Source organism: Nuphar pumila, chromosome 6 (genome assembly GCF_984573655.1).
Source record: "Nuphar pumila chromosome 6, dmNupPumi1.hap1.1, whole genome shotgun sequence".
Taxonomy (NCBI): domain Eukaryota; kingdom Viridiplantae; phylum Streptophyta; class Magnoliopsida; order Nymphaeales; family Nymphaeaceae; genus Nuphar; species Nuphar pumila.
In genome coordinates, this window is record NC_143254.1 from 24,214,572 (window position 1) to 24,234,745 (window position 20,174).

General features: G+C 43.4%; 1 protein-coding gene across 2 annotated transcripts in view; it reads left to right on the forward strand.

The window, feature by feature from the left end:
* The window catches only part of LOC149834368 (Small nuclear ribonucleoprotein family protein), a 31,826-nt gene extending 12,607 nt beyond the window's left edge, over positions 1-19,219 (forward strand). The window contains exon 2 of one of the 2 annotated variants that reach the window (XM_090010085.1): positions 18,289-19,219. In XM_090010085.1, coding sequence (XP_089866211.1) covers positions 18,315-18,716 — 402 coding nt within the window. In that variant the 5' untranslated portion in view covers positions 18,289-18,314 and the 3' untranslated portion in view covers positions 18,717-19,219. Of the gene's footprint in view, positions 1-18,285 lie in introns of both variants that reach the window. The other variant, XM_090010086.1, reaches the window with a different exon arrangement.
* The last annotated feature ends 955 nt before the right edge of the window (positions 19,220-20,174 follow it).

Genomic DNA, 20,174 nt, shown 5'->3' on the forward strand with positions numbered 1-20,174 from the left:
ACTTCAGCGCCCTCCACGGCCTTCTCAGGTAAACCCCCCTTCCCCCGAGTCTTCTCTCTTCTCCTTCTCCCTCGACCCTCCTGTTCTTAGGTCGGTGAACTAGAGCCACCATCGTGGTGGCTCTGGGTCTGCTAGGGAGGGAGGTGCTGAGCACCTCCCTTCCTTGTTCTTTTCCCCTCTCTTTGACCCATTCGGGTGGCGACAACAGGAGGCAAACTTGGGAGCATTTTTTTTTTGTTAAAAAAATGGACACAAATGACCCTAGGTGCGTTGATCGCACCCAGGGTCCTGTTGACCGCATCGGGTGCGGCACGTGCACCCGCATCGCGTCGCGTCGATGCGGGTGCGACATCCAGTTTGCTGTGTCCCTGTGACTTAGCTTTCAGGTCTAACGCATATTCACATTAAATTTGAAATACTCAGACACAAAAAATAGTAGAGGAGTAAATGAAAGAAAAAAGAAGAAAAGTGTGGAAGAAGAAAACCTCATGATTGGATGCAGGTCGATCTCTCAAGTCAGACCTTTTGGAAGCAACTTCGAAGCCCTAGATGGATCTCTGCTCTGATACCATGTTAGTTTTCGCTAAGATCTGTCACACATGAAAAAAGAGATGAAAGAGAAAGGAGGAGTTGCGGCTGTCACGATTTTCAGTACTGAAATCGTGACCTAAAATATGTATATATATCCCTCGTTTACAGTATGGGCCGGGTCTGATATATTATCCAGACCCGGAATACAAAATAACAAATACAAGTAAAGAATACTTAGACAAATACAAGTGAAGAATATATAGGCAAATAGACTTTTTCAGCCACAACCTCATCATTCAAACATCGTAACACCAGCGTGACATATTTGTCCAAAAGTACGGTCATACCTTTCTAATCGTGCGATTACGATGAGAGGATAACAATTAATATGTTGCAATTCATTTGGTTTCAATTTGACATGCATTGCTCTTTGAGCATTTGGCCTATGGAGGCGAACATCATTATCTTTATTTATTTCAACATAGTGCTCATTGCACAGTTCGAGGTGTTCAACGACCTCTCATACTATTTATCGTAATGAACATATTGCACCTGTCTAAGGGTCCGACTATGATGGTAGACTATGGGTTTCTCGAAAGATAACCCAACAATGTGTTCCGTAGGATGTAGTATAAGTGATTTCAGTTAGCAAGCTTAGTTTCTACGAAACAAGAACATAAGTCTCAGGATCGTCGTAGATCCTAGTATCTCTCCCGAGTAATCGACTCGGGGTGCAAATAATTGCATCTAGCGACTCACAAAGAGAACACTAGCTTTAAAATGAGGCTTTCGTGCTCGAGAAGTTGAACCTTGTACCAAGAAGGCCTTTTTCTCGACACTATAGTGTCTACTCAATTTTTCACCGTTTTTGAAAGGTGCGAAATGTTGTACGCGCACCAGCACACCCTGCGAAGCTTGCCTAAGGGTGGCAAAAGAACAACCATGTACTAGCAAAACTAAGTATCTACGGTGCGACATCAACAAAAAACAAGTACTTGAAAACAATAATAAGAATTTACTATAGAGCAAGCCTATGCATGTAGAATGCAGGAAAACATGTAAACCTCAGGGAAATAAAGACAAAGAGCATGAGATCACAAAGTCATATGCATGTAAATATCACTTGTCATTATCTCAATATCCAAATACTTTATTTAATTTATCCAAAGTCCTCTTGCAACTTCCTCCTACCTCGGGAGGTTGCATCGCTGCGAGTGCCTACGAGTGTAGGTGATGTAGGACTCGAGTCGTGGGGCACAAGCGGGATCCATCGTGCGAACTGCAAAAGTGTGAACACTTAGAAAGCTATAGTTATAATAAAGAACAGGCAGGGGTACAACCCCTGTCCGCCCATCAACAATTAGCGAATCGGTAGGGACGCGGTCCTTGCCCGCCTGCCCGCTCGAAAGCGGTAAAGGGGGCAGTGGTAGGGCTTGGCCCCTGTCGGCTTATGCAAGGAACAAGGCAGGAGCTCGGCCCTTGCCAAAAAAAAAAGGAAAAGTGGTAGGGGCTAGGCCCCTACCGTGAAAACTAAAAAGGTGGCATGGGGCAGAGCCCCCCCCCCCCCCCCCCTCCCTTGCCTGATGGACTATATAGAGGCAGGGGCCCTGCCCCCTGCATGATGGAAGACCAAGAGGCAAGGGTGAAGCCCCCTGTCTGCCTGTCGAAAAATACAGAGGCAGGGGGCTCCGCCCCTTGCCTGTCGATGGATCGAAAGAAACAGGGGGCGGAGTCCCCCTGTTTATCGAAAATTGCAGAGGCAGGGGCAGAGCCCCCTGCCAGTCAAAAACATCGAGAGAGGCAGGGGGGGAAACCCCTTGCCTGCCGTAAATCTACAAAGGCACAGGCTTCACATCATGTCTATGAAAACTTCCAAAGGCAGGGGCTTCGCCCCCTGCCGGTCGGAAGATCGAGAAAGGCAGTGAGGGGGAGAGCGCAGCAAGGGGCCACCGGCCTCTTGCTGACTCTTCGTCAAGCATAAAAAGAGAGGGAGGGCGTGGCAGGGGCTGCTAGCCTTCTGTCGGCCCTTCGGCGAACACAAGAAGAGAGAGAGAGAGGGAGGCAGGGCTTCACCCTGCTTGCCAAAGGCTCAAGTGGCAGGGGCCAGCTAGAGGCAGGGCGAGGCCCTGCCCTCTGCTAATCCAAATGGCAGGGGTCCAGGCCCCTGCCAAACAGGGGAAATCGAAGAAGAAGACAAAGAGAATAGAGGGGTAGTGCGTGGCAGGGGGGCCGTCGGCCTTCCGTCAAACACAAAAAGAGAGGGGGAGGGCACGACCGGGAGTCGTTGGCCTCCTGCCGGCCCTCCGGCAAACAGAAAAGAAGAAGAAGATGAAGGAGAAAAAAAAGGGTGTACCTGGGAGGGAGTCGACGTCGTCGGCCGGTGTCATTGCAGAGAGAGAGAGAGAGAGAGAGAGAGAGAGAGAGGTGAGGGCCTCCCCTCCCCTTGCGTGTTTTTTAAAAGACGGGGTGGGGTGGGGGTGGGGGTGTAAATCGGGAAACCCTCGAAGGGTTTCCCTGCTCGAAGAGAGGGGAAGGAGGGAGTGCGACGCGAGGGGGGGGAGAAGGGTTTTAAAAAAAAACCTTGCCCCTGCGCTGCGGGTATTAACCCTAGAGGGTCCGGGTCAGATAAGGATCCGACCCGAGTCTGAATACTTTTTTTCATCATGGGTTTTACATCCTACCCTACTTAAAAGAATTTCGTCCGCGAAATTTTATTGCATTCAAGACTTAAAGTATAAATCAGGGTATTTTTCCCTGATATCATTCTCAGGTTCCTAAGTACATTCATAAATCCCATGATGCTGCCACCGAACCTTCATAAAAGAAATGATCTTTGATCTCGGTACTTGGTCGCGACGATCGACGATTTTCACCTGTCTTTCTTCGAATGTCAAGTCCCCTTGAATGTTCATATCATCGTAGTGAATGATGTGCGACGGATCGTGAACATACTTCCTCAGTATGGACACGTGGAAAACATTATGGATCTGAGCATACTGAGGAGGTAACACCACACGATAAGCTGCTTCTTCAATTCGTTCCAAGATCTCGAACGGTCCGACGTATCTAGGACTTAGCTTCCCCTTTTTCCCGAACCAAAATACGCTCTTCGTCAGGGATACCTTAATGAAAACCTTCTCACCAATCGCGAAGGTAAGCTCTCGTCGGCGTCTATCTGCGTAGCTCTTCTGCCGACTCTGAGCGATACAAAGTCGTTCTTGAATCATTTGCACCTACTGAGTATAGCGTTGCAGAACTATAGGTACCTTCAGCCTTCGTTCGCCGACCTCGTCCTAGTAGACAGGTGATCGACAAGGCCTCTCATACAAAGCTTCGTATGGAGCCATCCTGATGCTAACGTGAAAACTATTGTTATATGCGAACTCCGTAAGACTGATGTGAGAATCCCATTCCCCCTTCCAGTCTATCGTACATGCTCGAATCTTGTCTTTCAAGGTTTGAATCGTATGCTCAGATTGCCCGTCAGTCTCAGGGTGAAAAGCGGTACTGAACTTCAGCTTTATGCCCAAAGCTAGTTGAAGCTGCCTCCAAACCTCGAAGTGAATCTCGGATCACGATCAGAGATAATCGAGACTGGAACCCCTTGCAGTCTCACAATCTCTCTAACATAGAGATCCGTCAGACTGTCCAGTGACTGTCTGAGACTAATAGGTAGAAAGTGAGCAGATTTGGTGAGTCTATCGACGATCACCCAAATCGTGTTATGCTTCCTCCGCGTCCTCGGTTGACCGACTATAAAGTCTATAGTGATATCTTTTCACTTTTATAGTGGAATCTCCGTATGCTACATGACCCCATCGGGTCTCTTGTGCTCGATCTTGATCTGCTGGCACGTTAAACATTTCGAGACGTACCCAGGCACGTCTCGCTTCATACCGTTCTACCAATAACTTTGTTGTAGGTCCTTGAACATCTTCGTGCCACCAGGATGAATAGTATACCTGGACTTGTAGGCTTCCGCAAGAATTTCGTCCCTCAAGATCGGGTCATCAGGAACCCAAAGGCACTCCTTCAACCATATAGTTCCATCCTCCTTCAGACGAAAAGGGGTATCGGCCAACAACGCTTGAGCCTTTAGCTTCTTGTAGTGCGTATCTATCTTCTGTCCACTGATGATCCTAGGCAGTAGCTCAGGTTGAGCTACCAGATTGGATAAACCGATTGAACCTCGCGTGATCGCGAAAGGTTCCCAAGAGGTTAGGTCTTCGACCAACTTCTATCTAGCAAATAAAGCATTAATCGAAACTTTGGGTGTCTTGTGGCTGAGGGCGTCAGCCACAACATTCGCCTTTCCTAGGTAGTAGAAGAGGGTGAAATCGTAATCCTTGAGGAATTCGAGCCAACGTCGTTGTCTCATGTTCAATTCCTTTTGAGAAAATAAATACTTGAGGCTCTTATGATCAGTGAATGTCTCGAACTGCTCCCTATACAAGTAGTGTCGCTATATCTTCAATGCGAACACAACCGCAGCTAACTCTAAATCATGAGTTGGGTAGTTATTCTCATAAATTTTGAGTTGTTGCGAGGAGTAAGCGATCACTTTCTCATTCTGCATCAGCACGACCCTTAAGCCTGACCTAGAGGCATCAGTGTAGATCACGAATCCGCCTTTACCCGAGGGTAAGGCCAAAATAGGAGCACTAGTAAGTCGCTCCTTCAGCAACTGAAAACTCGCCTCGCACTTATCGTCCCAAACGAATTTAGCCTCTTTCTTTAGCAACTTCGTCATTGGCAGCACAATCTTAGAAAAATTCTGGATAAATCTTCTATAGTATCCAGCTAATCCGAGAAAACTCCTAATATCACGCGCGTTCTTCGGTTGTTGCCAACTGAACATGGACTCCACCTTTGCAGGGTCCACAGACACTCCTTCCTTAGAAATAACATGTCCCCAAAACATAACTTATTCGAGTCAAAACTCACATTTGGAGAGCTTAGCATACAAGCGTTCCTTTCGTAGGGTCTCCAACATGATGATTAGGTGTTCTCGATGCTGCTCCCGACTTTCTTAGTACACCAGGATGTCGTCGATGAACACGATCACGAAGGTGTCAAAAAATGTCTTGAACACCCTATTCATTAAGTCCATGAAAGCTGTGGGGGCATTGGTGAGTCCGAAAGGCATGACTGTGAACTCCTAATGCCCGTATCTAGTCCGAAAGGCCGTCTTAGAAATATCGTCTCCCTTAATTCTGAGTTGATGGTACCCAGACCTAAGGTCGATCTTCGAGAAAACTTTTGCTTTCTGTAACTGATCGAACAAATCCTTGATGCGCAGCAACGGGTACTTGTTCTTTATCGTGGCCTGATTGAGCATTCGATAGTCGATCCATAACCTCAAGAACTCGTCCTTCACGAATAGTACAGGAGCTCCCTAGGGAGATACGCTGGGGCGAATGAACCCCTGATCCATCAGCTCCTGCAATTGCTTTTTGAGCTCCCCGAGCTTGGCTGGTGCCATTCTGTATGACGCTTTAGAGATTGGTACCATACCCGATATCAATTCAATGTTGAATTCTACCTCACGAGGCGGCGGAAGTCCTGGTAGCTCCTTGGAAAACACGTCAGGATAGTCGCGAACCACACCCAGCTCACTGATGGGAATAGGCATCGAATCTAATTCGATGACACTAATCAGGAAGGCAGTGCATTCTTTTCATAAGTAGTTATGTGCCTTCAGTGTTGAAATCATCCAACTTGCTCGTACAGGTCTGGGAATTCTAAATTCTACTCTCGGAAAGCCTGAAGGGGATAAAACGATCTTGCCATCACAACAAAAGATCTTGGCATGATACTTGTGCAATCAATCCATGCCTATGATGACGTCAAATTCCGTTATATCAAGCAGGATGTCCCAAGCAAGCAAGTGCCGCTCTGCCACAACTACGTCCAAATCTGGTATGTAAGTGACGCAAACCGTGTTCTTCCAAATCGGGTTATACACGTCTAAAGCATTGTGAAGTGGTTTTACAATTATATGCAATTGTTTTACAAGTTTTAACGAAACAAACGAGTGTGTGGCACCATAATCAAAAAGTGCAAAAGTTGCTTGACCAGCAACTAGAATGGTACCTTGAACGAGATCTCCTTTGGTCAATTGCTCGACCATGACTGCTTAAACTCGACCTGGTGCCTTCTTGACTGTGCCTGTTGCTGCTGCTGAGGTGGTCGAGGGGGCTGGGGTACACCGCCAACGCACTTGAGGTCGTCAGTTGCTTTCTTGCGGCAGTCGCAGATGTAGTGGCCTATCTTGCCACAATACAGACATTCGTCAGTCTCCTACGTACAGGGCTGTCTTCCATGGGGCCTCTTGCACTTGGGGCAGTTATCTCCAGAAGGCTGCCTGGGCGGTGGGTGGCCCTGTTGTTGTTGGCACTTCGCTGGAGGAAACTGCTTCTTTTTTCCTTTGGTCTTCACAAGTAAGGACGACCGTCGGAGTGGGCCCTCTTCTGATCACCACATGCAACAGGTGGCTTCTTCGCCTGAGCGCTCTTCGAACGCTCCCAATCCTCGTTCAGTAAGGTGGCTACCGCAACAACCACAAAAAAAGTTGCGGGCATGCTGGTGAGGACCCGATGCCTGAGTCCTTCCTTCAATCCATGAATAAACTTCTCAGCCCGCTCACGGTCATCCCCGAAGAGGATGGGACAGTTGAAAAGAAGTCATCATTAACGAACTGGGTTTGGATCTTATCCAAACCCATTTCGTGTTTATCTAATTACAGATTTCAACACATGTTCATTAATAGCATTAATGGCATATTGTAATTTACCTTTGTTGTATGATGGGTATTTTCGTACCCTAATAATTGTAACAGTGTGTATTTAATGGGAAGCCTAATATCACAGCCTCTGATTGAGGATTCTGCGGCCCTTACGTGTTTTCCCTTCAACCTGTGCTGAGTCTTGTGTATGGCAGGGAGGAATCCATGATTTCTAACATGGTACCTCAGATCCAACCTTAAGGATCGTGATCTTCTTATGAACGGTAAAGCTTCCTCATCTCCTAGATCTTTTTTCTTCTACAGATCTCCTTCTTTCTTCTACCTTCTCTCTTACTGATTTCCCCTTTACGGTTCCTCCTTTGTACCAAGCCCAACATATTTCTCCTATACAAAACCCAGATTCTCTGTTTGTTGTTTTGTTGATTTCCCCCTCCAGTACAAAACCCAGATTTTCTGTTTGCTAATTCTCTGTTTGCTGTTTTGTTGATTTCCTTCTCCTATACAAAACCCAGATTTTCTGTTTGCTGTTTTGCTGATTTCCTGCTCATGTGCATTTCCTGCTCACGTCCCCATACTCTCTCACTGCTGCACGTGTTCTTATATATCAGCAGTTTCAGAAAATCACACAAGATCATATTTGAATCATTTGGTCTTTGCGTGATTTCAAAGCTTCAATTAGATCACGTCATATTCTTTTGCACCTTGAGGGCACATCCGATTTAGATCTGGAAGTGATCCCATATCTGACTTGTTTTCTACTTGTGCAATCTGTTTTTGCACTGTCTATCTATATTTTCTCATTTTCTCAAAGAAAATACGTTATTTTGAAGGTAACATGCCCCTCTGATTGAGTTTTAATTCAGAACAGATTCTCACTACATAGTTCTGGCTTCCTGCCTCGGGTAAAAAAAAAAAGACGGTGGGAGCAAATTTTTTTGATATCAAGTTTCTATTCTGAATTTTATTATAATTCAATATAAAGCCATCTTCTTATTCCCTATTCTTTCTTATTTCTTTTGGTTTTGATAGAATATGGATTCCTTTCCTCACTCTCAGCCTTGTCTTTCCTCAAACTTTCTTAGTCAACTCATGTCTGAGAAACTGACCAATTCCAATTTCCTAACCTGGAAGCGACAAATCATACCATTCATAAGAAGTCAGGATCTTTCTGGACATTTGGATGGTTCTGTTCCTGTTCCTCTAGAGTTCATACCGCAAGAAAAGAATGGTGAGGGAGACCTTTCTCTTATGTTAGAAATCCATAGTATGTGTCCTGGATGAAGCGAGATCAGGCGTTGGTCGCTTATATTACTTCTACATTGTCACAGGAAGTGCTTGTGGCAATTCCAGATGACTGCTCCGCAGTGCAATTATTGCATCAATTGGTTCAGACATATTCTCAAGTTTCTCAGGCCAGAGTTTTATTTTTAAAGAAAGAGTTTCAAATGTTGAGGAAGGACTCCATGACTATCATGGAGTACTTGAACAAAATGAAGACCATTACAGATCAATTGGCCATCGTGGGATGCGCAGTTAGCGACAAAGATATGGTTCAACAAACTTTAAGTGGACTGGGATCAGATTATCATATGATGGTTACTTCTTTATTGTGTCTGTCAGATTTACCTACATTTGAAGATTTGTGTGCCAAGCTTTTACAGTATGAGATGACCTTGAAGGGATTTTCTGAAGATACTCATGCCCAAGTTGGAGCACATGATGTCCTTGCCACAGGAGTTGTCTATGGACGACGACGTGGTAGGTTTGATTTTCGAGAAAGAGGGGGTCAAGAAAGAAATGGACAAGGAAGTCGTGGCATCCTACCTACACCCAATATTCCACCCAATGGACAGAGGCAAAGATCAATACCAACATGTTTTCTATGCAATAAAAGGGGGCATATCAAAGCTAATTGCTGGTTTAACCCTCAAAATAAACGCAAACAACCAAGAACCAACAAAGTGCCAGACAAATTGAAAAATAGTGGCGAAGTCAAGGAGTTATTACTATCTGCTTTAGCTGAATTGAATTTGAAACAAAACGATCAGGTCCCTTGGTATGTTGATTCTGGTGCAGCCACTCATGTCACTGGTGATGCTGGTAAGCTCCTAACTCTTATTCCATATGCTGGTAGAAATAGTATAGTCACTGGAGATGGGTCTCACCATTGTACTTCTCACATTGGAAACTCTGTCATTCCTATGTCTACCTCTTCTCTTACTCTTTCAAATGTCATTTATGCTCCAAATATCAAGAAAAATATTGTTTCTGTCTCTAAGCTTGTAGATGACATCAATGCTTCAGTTGAGTTTACTCCTTTTTTTGTTCGTGTCAAGGACCTTTATATGAGGGAAACGTTCGTTGAAGGAAAACAACAAGGAAATATGTACGTGTTCCAAGGGAATCCTTCCACCTTGAAGCTCACATCATCTTCTTCTTCAGTTCCTCCTAAGAATGTTTTAAGTCTTTCTGAGTGTAATAAGCCAGATCTTTGACATGGTCGTCTAGGTCATTGTAGTAGTGGTTTCATTGAAAAGCTTGCTTCAAGCAGCCTTATTCTCAAGTCAAGTTTAAGTTTCAATGTCAATGATAAAAAGTTTTCTAGTTGTCTTTAATGTAAGAGTCATGTTCTTCCATTTCATTCTATTAATAAAAGAGCTTCAAAACCATTTGAAATTATTTGTTCTGATGTTTGGGGTCCAACCCCAGTTTCTTCCATGTCTGGCATTAGATATTATTTCATTTTTGTTGATAGTTATTCTCGGTATACATGGATTTTCTTTATGAAATGCAAATCTGAAACATTCAAGCTATTTCAAAATTTTTATTCTTTTGTTCAAAATCAATTCTCTGATAATATCCTTTGTTTCTAATGTGATGGAGGGGGTGAATTCTCCTCACATGACTATTAATTTTCTCCAGACAAATGGAATACGTAGACAGGTGTCTTGCCCTCATACACCTCAACAGAATGAGATTGCTGAACGAAAGCATCACCATATTGTCGAGAGTGCAATGAGCATGATGCATGATGCATGACAGTAACCTTCTAGTTACCTTCTGGGCAGAGGCTTTTCATTCAGCCGTTTATATCATCAATCGGTTGCCCATGAATATTCTGGAAAACAAATCACCTTACTTTTCTTTACATGGTGTTCATCCAAATTATCATGATTTGCGAGTATTCAGGTGTGTATGTTATGTTCATGTTGATAGTTCAATGCGACACAAGTTTCAGGATAAGGCCTTGAAGTGCAGATTTGTTGGGTATGCTGATGATCATAAAGGGTACAAATGCTATGATCCCGTGAGCAAGCGTATCAAAATATCCAGGAATGTTGTATTTGATGAATTGAATTTTGACCACAATGTTAACACTCTCCCTGAAATTGAAGTTTATCACCCCTGGTTGAACTCTGATCTCTTTTCTAGTGTTGGTGATGTTTGCCCTTCAGAATGTAATCAAAGGGTTGAGGGCCACATGTCCGATGTGGTACAGAGGACTCAGGAAAGTGTCATTTTGGATCTACTCTTGCCTCCCGAAAGGTATAAAGGCATTGTTTACTCTCGACGTGAGAAGATAACTCTCCCCAATTCTGATCAGGAGATGCATTCTTCTTCCGATTTTACTCTATCATCTGTCTCCAGAAGATCCACTCGACCCCGACATCCTATTGATCGATGGGTAAGTTATGAGAATTTCACTATGGATTTTCAATTCTTCTTAACTTCTTTAGGTAAGGAAAATCAGCCCACTACATTGTATCAAGCAACAAATTCTAAGCGATGGATTGAAGCTATGAATGAAGAAATTGAGGCTCTTCATGAATGTGGCACTTTGGAGATTGTTCTCAAACCACATGATCGAAATGTGGTTGGGTCCAAATGGGTGTATAAAGTAAAGTATAAGCTGGACGGTACTATTGAGCGCTATAAGGCTAGACTAGTCGCCAAGGGATTCACTCAGGAGCAAGGACAAGATTATGATGAAACCTTCAGTCCGGTTGTGAAAATGGGCACTATTCGAATCATACTATCATTGGCTATTGAGCATCAGTGGATTATCAGTCAACTGGATGTAAAAAATGCATTCCTACATGGAACTCTAAAGGAGGAAGTGTACATGGAGAAACCCACTGGGTATGCAGAAGGAAACTCCAAAGAGTATGTGTGTAGATTAAAGAGAGTTATATATAGTCTGAAGCAAGCCTCTCGATCTTGGTTTGACAGTTTTTCTCTTGAAATAGAGAAATATGGTTTTAGTTGATCTCTTCTTGATCATTCTCTTTTCATATTCAAATGTAAAGACACAGTTACCTTGTTATTGATATATGTAGACGACATTATCATTACAGGTAACTCTAATGAACATATTGAACAAGTTAAAGAACTCCTGAATCACAGGTTCAAGATGAAGGACCTTGGTAAGCTGCGATATTTTCTTCGAGTAGAAGTTGACAAAACTATTGAAGGCATGACACTTACCCAACATAAATATACTATTGATGTTATAAGCAAGACAGGTACGAAAGATTGCAAGCCTCTAAGCACGCCCAGTGTACTTCATCAGAAACTCAGTTCCCAAGATGGAGATTTGTATGAGGATCCTATAGGATATCGCATGCTAGTAGGGATGCTTCAATATCTCACCTTTACTCGTCCTGATATTGTCTATTTAGTCAATTAGGTATCACAATTCATGCATAAACCACATATTGGACATATGGAAGCTGTTAAACGTATTCTCCGATATTTGAAGGGAACTATTGGGGACGGTCTTTTATACAGAAAGAGTATAAATGAACATCACAGGCATGAACTTCTTGTTTACACAGATGCAGACTGAGTAGGTCAGTCTCAGGATATTGTGTTTTCGTTGGCCTAAATCTTGTCTCGTGGAGCAGTAGGAAACAAAGGGCTATTGCCAGGTCAAGCACAGAAGCTGAATATCAATGGCAGCTGCTACAGCTGAAGTAACATAGATCAGACATCTATTGATAGAAATAGGAGAATCAATATCTAAATGTATTCTCTTATGTGACAATCAAAGTGCCATCAACATGTCATTCAATCCTATCTACCACAGTCGTGCCAAGCATATTGAAATTGATCAACATTTTATAAGACAGAAAGTCGAAGAGAAGGAAATTGAACCAGAATTTGTTCGGACTACTGATCAAGTTGCTGACTTGTTTACCAAAGGGCTTATCAAAGACAGATTTTGGATGTTGAAAGGCAAGTTGTTCATGGTTCAAAACCATGTACAGCTTGAGGGAGGATGAAAAAAGGTCATTATTCATGAACTGCTTATCCAAACCCAATTTGTGTTTATCTAATTACAGATTTCAGCACATGTTCATTAATAGCATTAATGGCATATTATAATTTACCTTTATTGTATGATGGGTATTTTCGTACCCTAGTAATTGTAACATTGTGTATTTAATGGGAAGCCTAATACCACAACCTCTGATTGAGGATTCTGCAACCCTTACATGTTTTCCCTTCGTCCTTCAGTCGGAAGGACCCGAACATAGTCTTCTTATCGTCCGGTACGAACATGTCTCACCATTCGGGTGCCTATGGGGCACGAGCTCGATCCATCGTGTGAACTGCAAAAGTGTGAACACTTAGAAAGCTATAGCCATAATAAAGAACAGGCAAGGGGTACAACCCTTGTCCGCCCATCAACAATTAGCGAATGGGCAGGGACACAATCCTCGCCCGCCTGCCTGCTCGAAAGCGGTAAAGGGGGCAGTGGGAGGGCTTGGCCCCCGCCGGCTTATGCAAGGAACAAGGCAGGAGCTCGGCCCCTGTCGAAAAAAAAGGAAAAGTGGCAAGGGCTAGGCCCCTATCGTGAAAACCAAAAAGGTGGCAGGCGGCAGAGGCCCCCCTGGTGCCTGATGGACTATGCAGAGGCAGGGGCCCTGCCCCCTGCATGATGGAAGACTAGGAGGTAGGGGCAGAGCCGCTTGTCTGCCTGTCAAAAAACACAGAGGTAGCGGGCTCCGCCCCCTACCAATCCAAAACATCGAGAGAGGCAAGGGGGGAAAGCTCCCTTGCATGCCATAAATCTACAAAGGCAGGTGCTCCGCCGCCTGCCCGTGAAAACTTCAAAGGCAGGGGCTTCGCCCCCTGCCGGTCGGAAGATTGAGAAAGGCAAAGAGGGGGAGAGCACGGTAGGAGGCCGCCGGCTCTCCGACAAGCATAAAGAGAGAGGGAGGGTGCGACAGGGGTTGCTGGCCTTCTCCCGGCCCTTCGGCGAACACAGGAAGAGAGAGAGAGAGAGGCAGGGCTTCGCCTGCCTGCCGAAAGGCTCAAGTGGTAGGGCGAAGCCCGTGCCAGCCAAACAGAGGCAGGGCAAGACCCTGTCCTCTGCTAATCCACACGGCAGGGGTCCAAGCCTCTGCCGAGCTGGGGAAATCGAAGAAGAAGAAGACAGGGGGAGGGCACGACAGGGGGCCATCGGCCTCTTGCCGACCTTCCGGCGAACACAGAAAGAGAGGGGGGGAGGGCACGATAGGGAGCCGTTGGCCTCTTGCCGGCCCTCCGGCAAACAAAAAGGAAGAAGAAGAGGAAGAAGAAGGAGAAAAAGGGCGTACCTGGGAGGGGTCCGGTGTCGTCGCAGAGAGCGAGAGAAGGAGAGCACACTCGAGAGGGAGGGGAGGAGGAGCGCAGGGAGCTGAGGGCCTCCCCTCTCCTTGCGTGCTTTTTAAAAGACAGGGGGGGGGGTGTTAGTTTGGATCGTGGATCCGACCCGACCCACGATCCACCTCGAGATCCAGCGGTGGCATGTTTGTAATTAGTTCTTATTACCTGTGTAAAGTGTATTGTACCACTTATAAATATCAAGTAAAAAGGGAAAACCCTATTGCGCCGACTATTCCTCTCTCTCTCTTCTCGTTCTTTATTTCTGATATTTCTCTAACATCTGCAGGCTGATATCTCTAACATCTGTAGGCTGATATTTCTGACATGGTATCAGAGCACAGGCGCGGAAATCGATCATCTAGAAGGCCTATAAGGACCAGTGCGTGAAAGGACGTAGGCTTTCTCTATCCCTTTTCTGATCTTGCTCTGTTTCTCTAATTGAAAGGACGTAGGCTTACATATCCCATGATTTTAGTGAATATTTGAAGGAGCATGGCATTACACGTAACATTTCTTGCCCTCATACCTCTCAACAAAATGAAGTTGCTGAGAGAAAGCACAGGCATATTGTTGAAACAGCCTTGAGCATGATGCATACTGTGGGCATCCCTTTTTCTCTTTGGACCGAGGCTTTCCACACAGCTGTTTACGTTATCAACAGGTTGCCCATGACCATCCTTGAAGATAATTCTCCGTATTTTGTTCTTTATAATTGTCATCCATCATATGAAGAACTACATCCTTTTGGTTGCGTATGTTATGTTCATATTGATCATTCATTGAGAAATAAGTTTCAAGACAGAGCTATACAGTGCAAGTTTCTTGGGTATGCAGATGACTATAAGGGATACAGGTGTTATGATCCTCATACAGGCAAAATTCGGATATCCAGAAATGTTGTTTTTGATGATGAAAATTTTGACACTCTGGGTTCATCTTCCACGGATACACAAGACAGTTATGATCCTTGGCTCAGTGACTCACTTTTATATGACTCGTTGCCTCATGAGGATTCATCTTTATTGACAGACAATGAACCCTATACTTTTGATGTGGAACCACATATGGAAGACATTCCTCCTACAACAACATCCTCACGTTTTTCTGGTCTTGTTTATTCTCGTAGAACTCACTCAGTCAATGCTGAGACTCCCCTACGACATTCCACTCGGGTTAGACATCCTATAGATCGCTGGGTAAGTTATAACAATTTCTCTTTGGATTTTCAAACATTTCTAACCAGAGTGTCTAAAGAAACAGAACCTTCCTCCTTTCATGATGCTGTAAATTCTCGTGCCTGGGTAGAGGCGATGAATGAGGAAATGGAGGCATTGCATGAATGCAACACATGGAAAATTGTGCCAAGGCCATATAACAAGAATGTTGTAGGATCCAAATGGGTGTACAAGATCAAGCACAAACCGGATGGCAGTGCTGGGCACAGTCAGGATTGTCATTGCATTGGCATTACAACATGGATGGTCACTCAGTCAACTTGATGTTAAAAATGCTTTTCTGCATGGTGAACTAAAGGAAGAAGTTTACATGGAGCAGCCACCTGGATATAGCATGCATGATTAATCAAATTGGGTATGTAAACTTCGACGCTCTCTTTACGGATTAAAACAAGCTTCTCGATCTTGGTTTGAAAGTTTTTCCACAGAGATCCAGCGTCATGGTTTTAATAAAAGTGTTCTAGACCATTCATTGTTCATCTTCAAAAGTGGTTCAGCTATTGTTTGGGTGCTTATATATGTTGATGATATCATTATTACCGGGAGTGATGAGGATCACATATCTTGGGTTAAGTCTATGCTGATGGCTAAATTCAAGATGAAAGACTTGGGTTCCTTGCGATATTTTTTGGGTGTGGAAGTTGATAGTCGACATGAGACTATTACATTGAGCCAACATAAGTACACTATTGATATTCTTCTCGCTACGGGGATGGAGAATTGTAAACCAATTAGCACACCTTGTCTTCTAAATCATAAGTTAAGTGCTAAAGAAGGCACCACTTATCATGATCCTACTTTCTATCGTCGAGTTGTAGGAATGTTACAATACTTAACATTCACTAGGCCTGACATAGCATACTCTGTCAATCAGGCTTCTCAGTTTATGCATGCTCCTACAGATGCACATATGGAAGCGGTAAAAAGAATCCTTCGGTATTTAAAGGGTACGATTGGAGATGGTTTAATGTATAACAAAGACACAGATTATACGTCAGGACATCGACTATTCACCTACACAGATGCGGACTGGGCTGGTGATCCTGATGAGCGCAGATCAGTTTCAGGGTATTGCATCCTTATCGGCAATAATGTTGTAACATGGAGTAGCAAGAAGCAAAAGGCAGTGGCGCGATCTAGTACTGAAACCGAGTATCGTGCAATGGCAGCAGGAACAGCTGATGTTACGTGGGTGAGACACCTACTCCAAGAATTACAAGAACCAATCTCGTCCTCTATGATTCTTTGTGATAATCAAAGTGCTATTAATATTGCCTTCAATCCCATTCTTCATTGTCGCACGAAGCATATCGAAATCGATCAACACTTTGTTAGACAAAAGGTGGAAGAAAAAGAAATTGAACCCGCATATGTTAGGTCAGATATGCAAGTTGCTGACATGTTTACCAAAGGATTATCCACTCATCAGTTTTGGGCACTCAAAGACAAGTTGAACATGATCAAAGACCATACTCAACTTGAGGGAGGCTGTTAGTTTGGATCATGGATCCGACCCGACCCACGATCCACCTCGAGATCCAGCGGTGGCATGTTTGTAATTAGTTCTTATTACCTGTGTAAAGTGTATTGTACCACTTATAAATATCAAGTAAAAAGGGAAAACCCTATTGCGCCGACTATTCCTCTCTCTCTCTCTCTCTTCTCGTTCTTTATTTCTGATATTTCTCTAACATCTGCAGGCTGATATCTCTAACATCTGTAGGCTGATATTTCTGACAGGGGGGGGAGTGGTGCAAATCGGGAAACCCTCGAAGGGTTTCCCTGCTCGACGAGAGGGGAAGGAGGGAGTGCAGAGCGGGGGGTGTGGGGGGTGGGGAGAAGGGTTTTTTAAAAAAAACCTTGCCCTTGTGCTGCGGGTATTAACCCTAACGGGTTAGTGGGTCCAAATCGGATCCAGATCCGACCCGGGTCCAAATACTTTTTTTTTATCATCGTGGGTTTTACATTGTATTATGCACAACTACATTTAAATGAAGGAAAAAAAGTTGGTCCTTTAAAGAAGTGAAGAAAGGGAAATAAAAGAAGAAGATTTTGAAACAGCAAAACTGTTTCAAGAGATGAATGTTCTCAAACATCAATACTGCTAAAGAATTTCCTGACAATGAATGTTCTCAAACATCAATACTGCTAAAGAATTTCTTGACTTGTTTTCAAAACTTTAAGTGCATTCTTGTATGACTATATAGTTGATACATTTACACTAGTTGTATTAGTCTGTGTTTGGAAGCACACGCTGCTTGTTGTCCATGTTCAATGCTTTCTCTGATAATTGATGTTTTGTGGTTGATGTGGAACAAACTTTTTTCATGCTTATATTCTGATTGACTACTTGTAGGTTGTGGGTAATGTTTATGTGGATTATTGATTATAAAAAAGGTATTTCTGCAATTTTATGGTGCATATGGAAATGCACAACAAAAAGAAAAAGAAAAGGAAAATTGTCTAATCACACCGACTGTTAAACCCAACAGTGGATATTACCTAGCAACTCAGGAAATGAAAACCAACGGGGGAAATCTTTGTCAACATAATATAACTCTATGGAACTTGACTTCCAGGACAAATGACTTTGACTCTTGAGCATTCTTTCAGAAAAGATGGTCTTTCTACAGGCCGTTTGCTGGTGATTTTTTCCTTTCTTTTGGGAGAATTTGAAATTTATTGATGTGTATGCTTCCACCTTGGCTCCCTTTTAATGCTTTAAGAAAGAGACAGTGGAGGGATGAGCAAGTTCCTAATTGAAACTGAATGGTGCTTCTATCTCCCTTTTCTTCTAGTCAGATGACAAGTAGATTATAAAACACCTTTTGATTCACTAGAACTGTGGAGTTAGTTTCCTTTTTCCTCTCTCTCACCTGTTTTTTTTTTTTGGTTTTTCCTTTGCAATTATCATAAAACGACGTGAACATGATGTTGTGTATATGAAGTGCATTTAGAACAAAGCAATAAGGTTCATCCTTGGAAAAAATAAGGAACAATTTGTTGGATCTGATGGCACGCCTATAGGTAAAACGCATGCATTGTTGCACCTGCTTACACACATGAATAGTTAGTCATGAAGAATATTTGATGATGTGATCTGATATTTTCATTTGTTAATAGCAGGGTGTTTTAAGTGTGGCTTTCTAGCAATGGAGGAGGAGCCAATCCAAGGATCATCTTCCACAGTCCTCCAGCAACCTTCCCGTGATCTTCAGGGAGAAATACCCTTACCTACCAACCACACTGACTCGCCTGTGGTCAACGTCGTCCGAAAGCTGCTTTTCCGACGCCTCTTGGTGGGTGTTAAGGATGGTCGCTTCTTTGTTGGGTCCTTTCATTGCCTCGATAAGCAAGGTAATCTCATACTTCAGGACACTGTAGAATACCGAAGGATGCATCGTTCCATGCCATCTCCCATGGAACAACGTTGTCTGGGTCTTGTGCTTATTCCTGTCTCGTGTCGTACTTCTTGTCATGTTGATCTTTCAGTGGATGAACAGCTCTCTTTATTATCTCTGAACAGCAATGAGAATTCAAGTCAGAATCCATGACACATTGCTGATTTTGTTCTTTGATTGCAAATCTCCTTTTTTTATTGGAAGAAACTGGGGAATAAGAGTTTATGCAGACAATCTTGAATCCCTCTAGGGGCGTATAAATGCTTATCAAAGGTGGATAGTCAATATGTGAATTGGCCATAAATGCTGCATCCTTCTCACTTTGGAGGTTCTAGGACTGTAGTATAAATTGGAGATTTCAGTAGTGATATTTTCATGACAATCTGTTCATGGGTGAGTACTGTTTCCTTGGGTCGAACAGCGTAACCCAGTGATTTTTGGCAAATTCATCATAGGGGACTGGATGCATTGGGCCAGGTGTTCCAGTTCTACCCAAGGGTTAGTCTCACGGCCATGTTTGATTTTTATGCTTGATCTGCAAACAGGCCAAGCTTGTGTAAATCTCAGGCTGGCACTATGCTGGCTCGGCCAATGACTCATCGGACATGTTATTTAACTTTCAGTTATTTTCTCTGTTATGGAAAAAACCTTCCAGTTATTTTGTTCCTCCCTTTGTGTGTTTGTGTGTGTGTGCACTGCAATTATTCCAGAGTTCTAAAATTGTCTGAATTTCATCTTTCCTTTTTGCAAATTATGGAACAAATGTTTGGATGGGCAATTAATGTGTCAATATCCATGCTTTTCTGGGTATTGGTAATGTGCAAAATCCAGCAAATTATTGTTCAGTGCCATCAAAATGATGTGTTTTGGTGCTCACACTTATCCAAATAAGAAGGGGTAAGCTTGGATATTACATTCTGGATCATAAATTCATCATGCAAAATCCCAGCGTGTCCCAATCTTTCTGGATAAGTTGATCCACCCAAGAAAAACATTCTAATTTATCTGGAAATTCAAATACTCCTGAGTTGGTGGCAACTGGTAGCAGTAAATTCAAGAAAATTTGGGTCTTTTGTGAGCTTCCAGATGTTAGCATGTTTAATTCTTATCTTTGGACCTAGCTTTGGTGGCAACTCTTGTGTTGAACATCCACCTTTATCCATATGCAGAATTGCGAGTATCACTTGTGGTATCTGTTCTTTCACTGAACTTTTTTTGGTCTGGACCTGGGTCCATCTTTGACGTGCTGGTACTGGGGTCAGGACTAGGTTTGAATGGATGAACGGACTTACTATGGTTTTGCCTGTTTTATTTGGATGACATAAACTAGATCCAAACCAGGCCTAGTAAAATAATAAATTTTCATGTTCTCACATAAAAAATGAACCTACTATCCATGAAATTTGGTGATTTACACAAATACCCACTAATTTGCCACAATTCTTTGCCTATCCAAAAACTCTGATTCCTAATTTTTCTTGGACCATTTTACCTTTTGTAGGTGTTTTGCATGGTCCCGTCACATTCACACCAGGATGATGCGAATCTCTTACCCAAAGTGGATTCATACTTTTATGAGGAATACCAGTTTATGTCTAGTGGTTAGCTTAT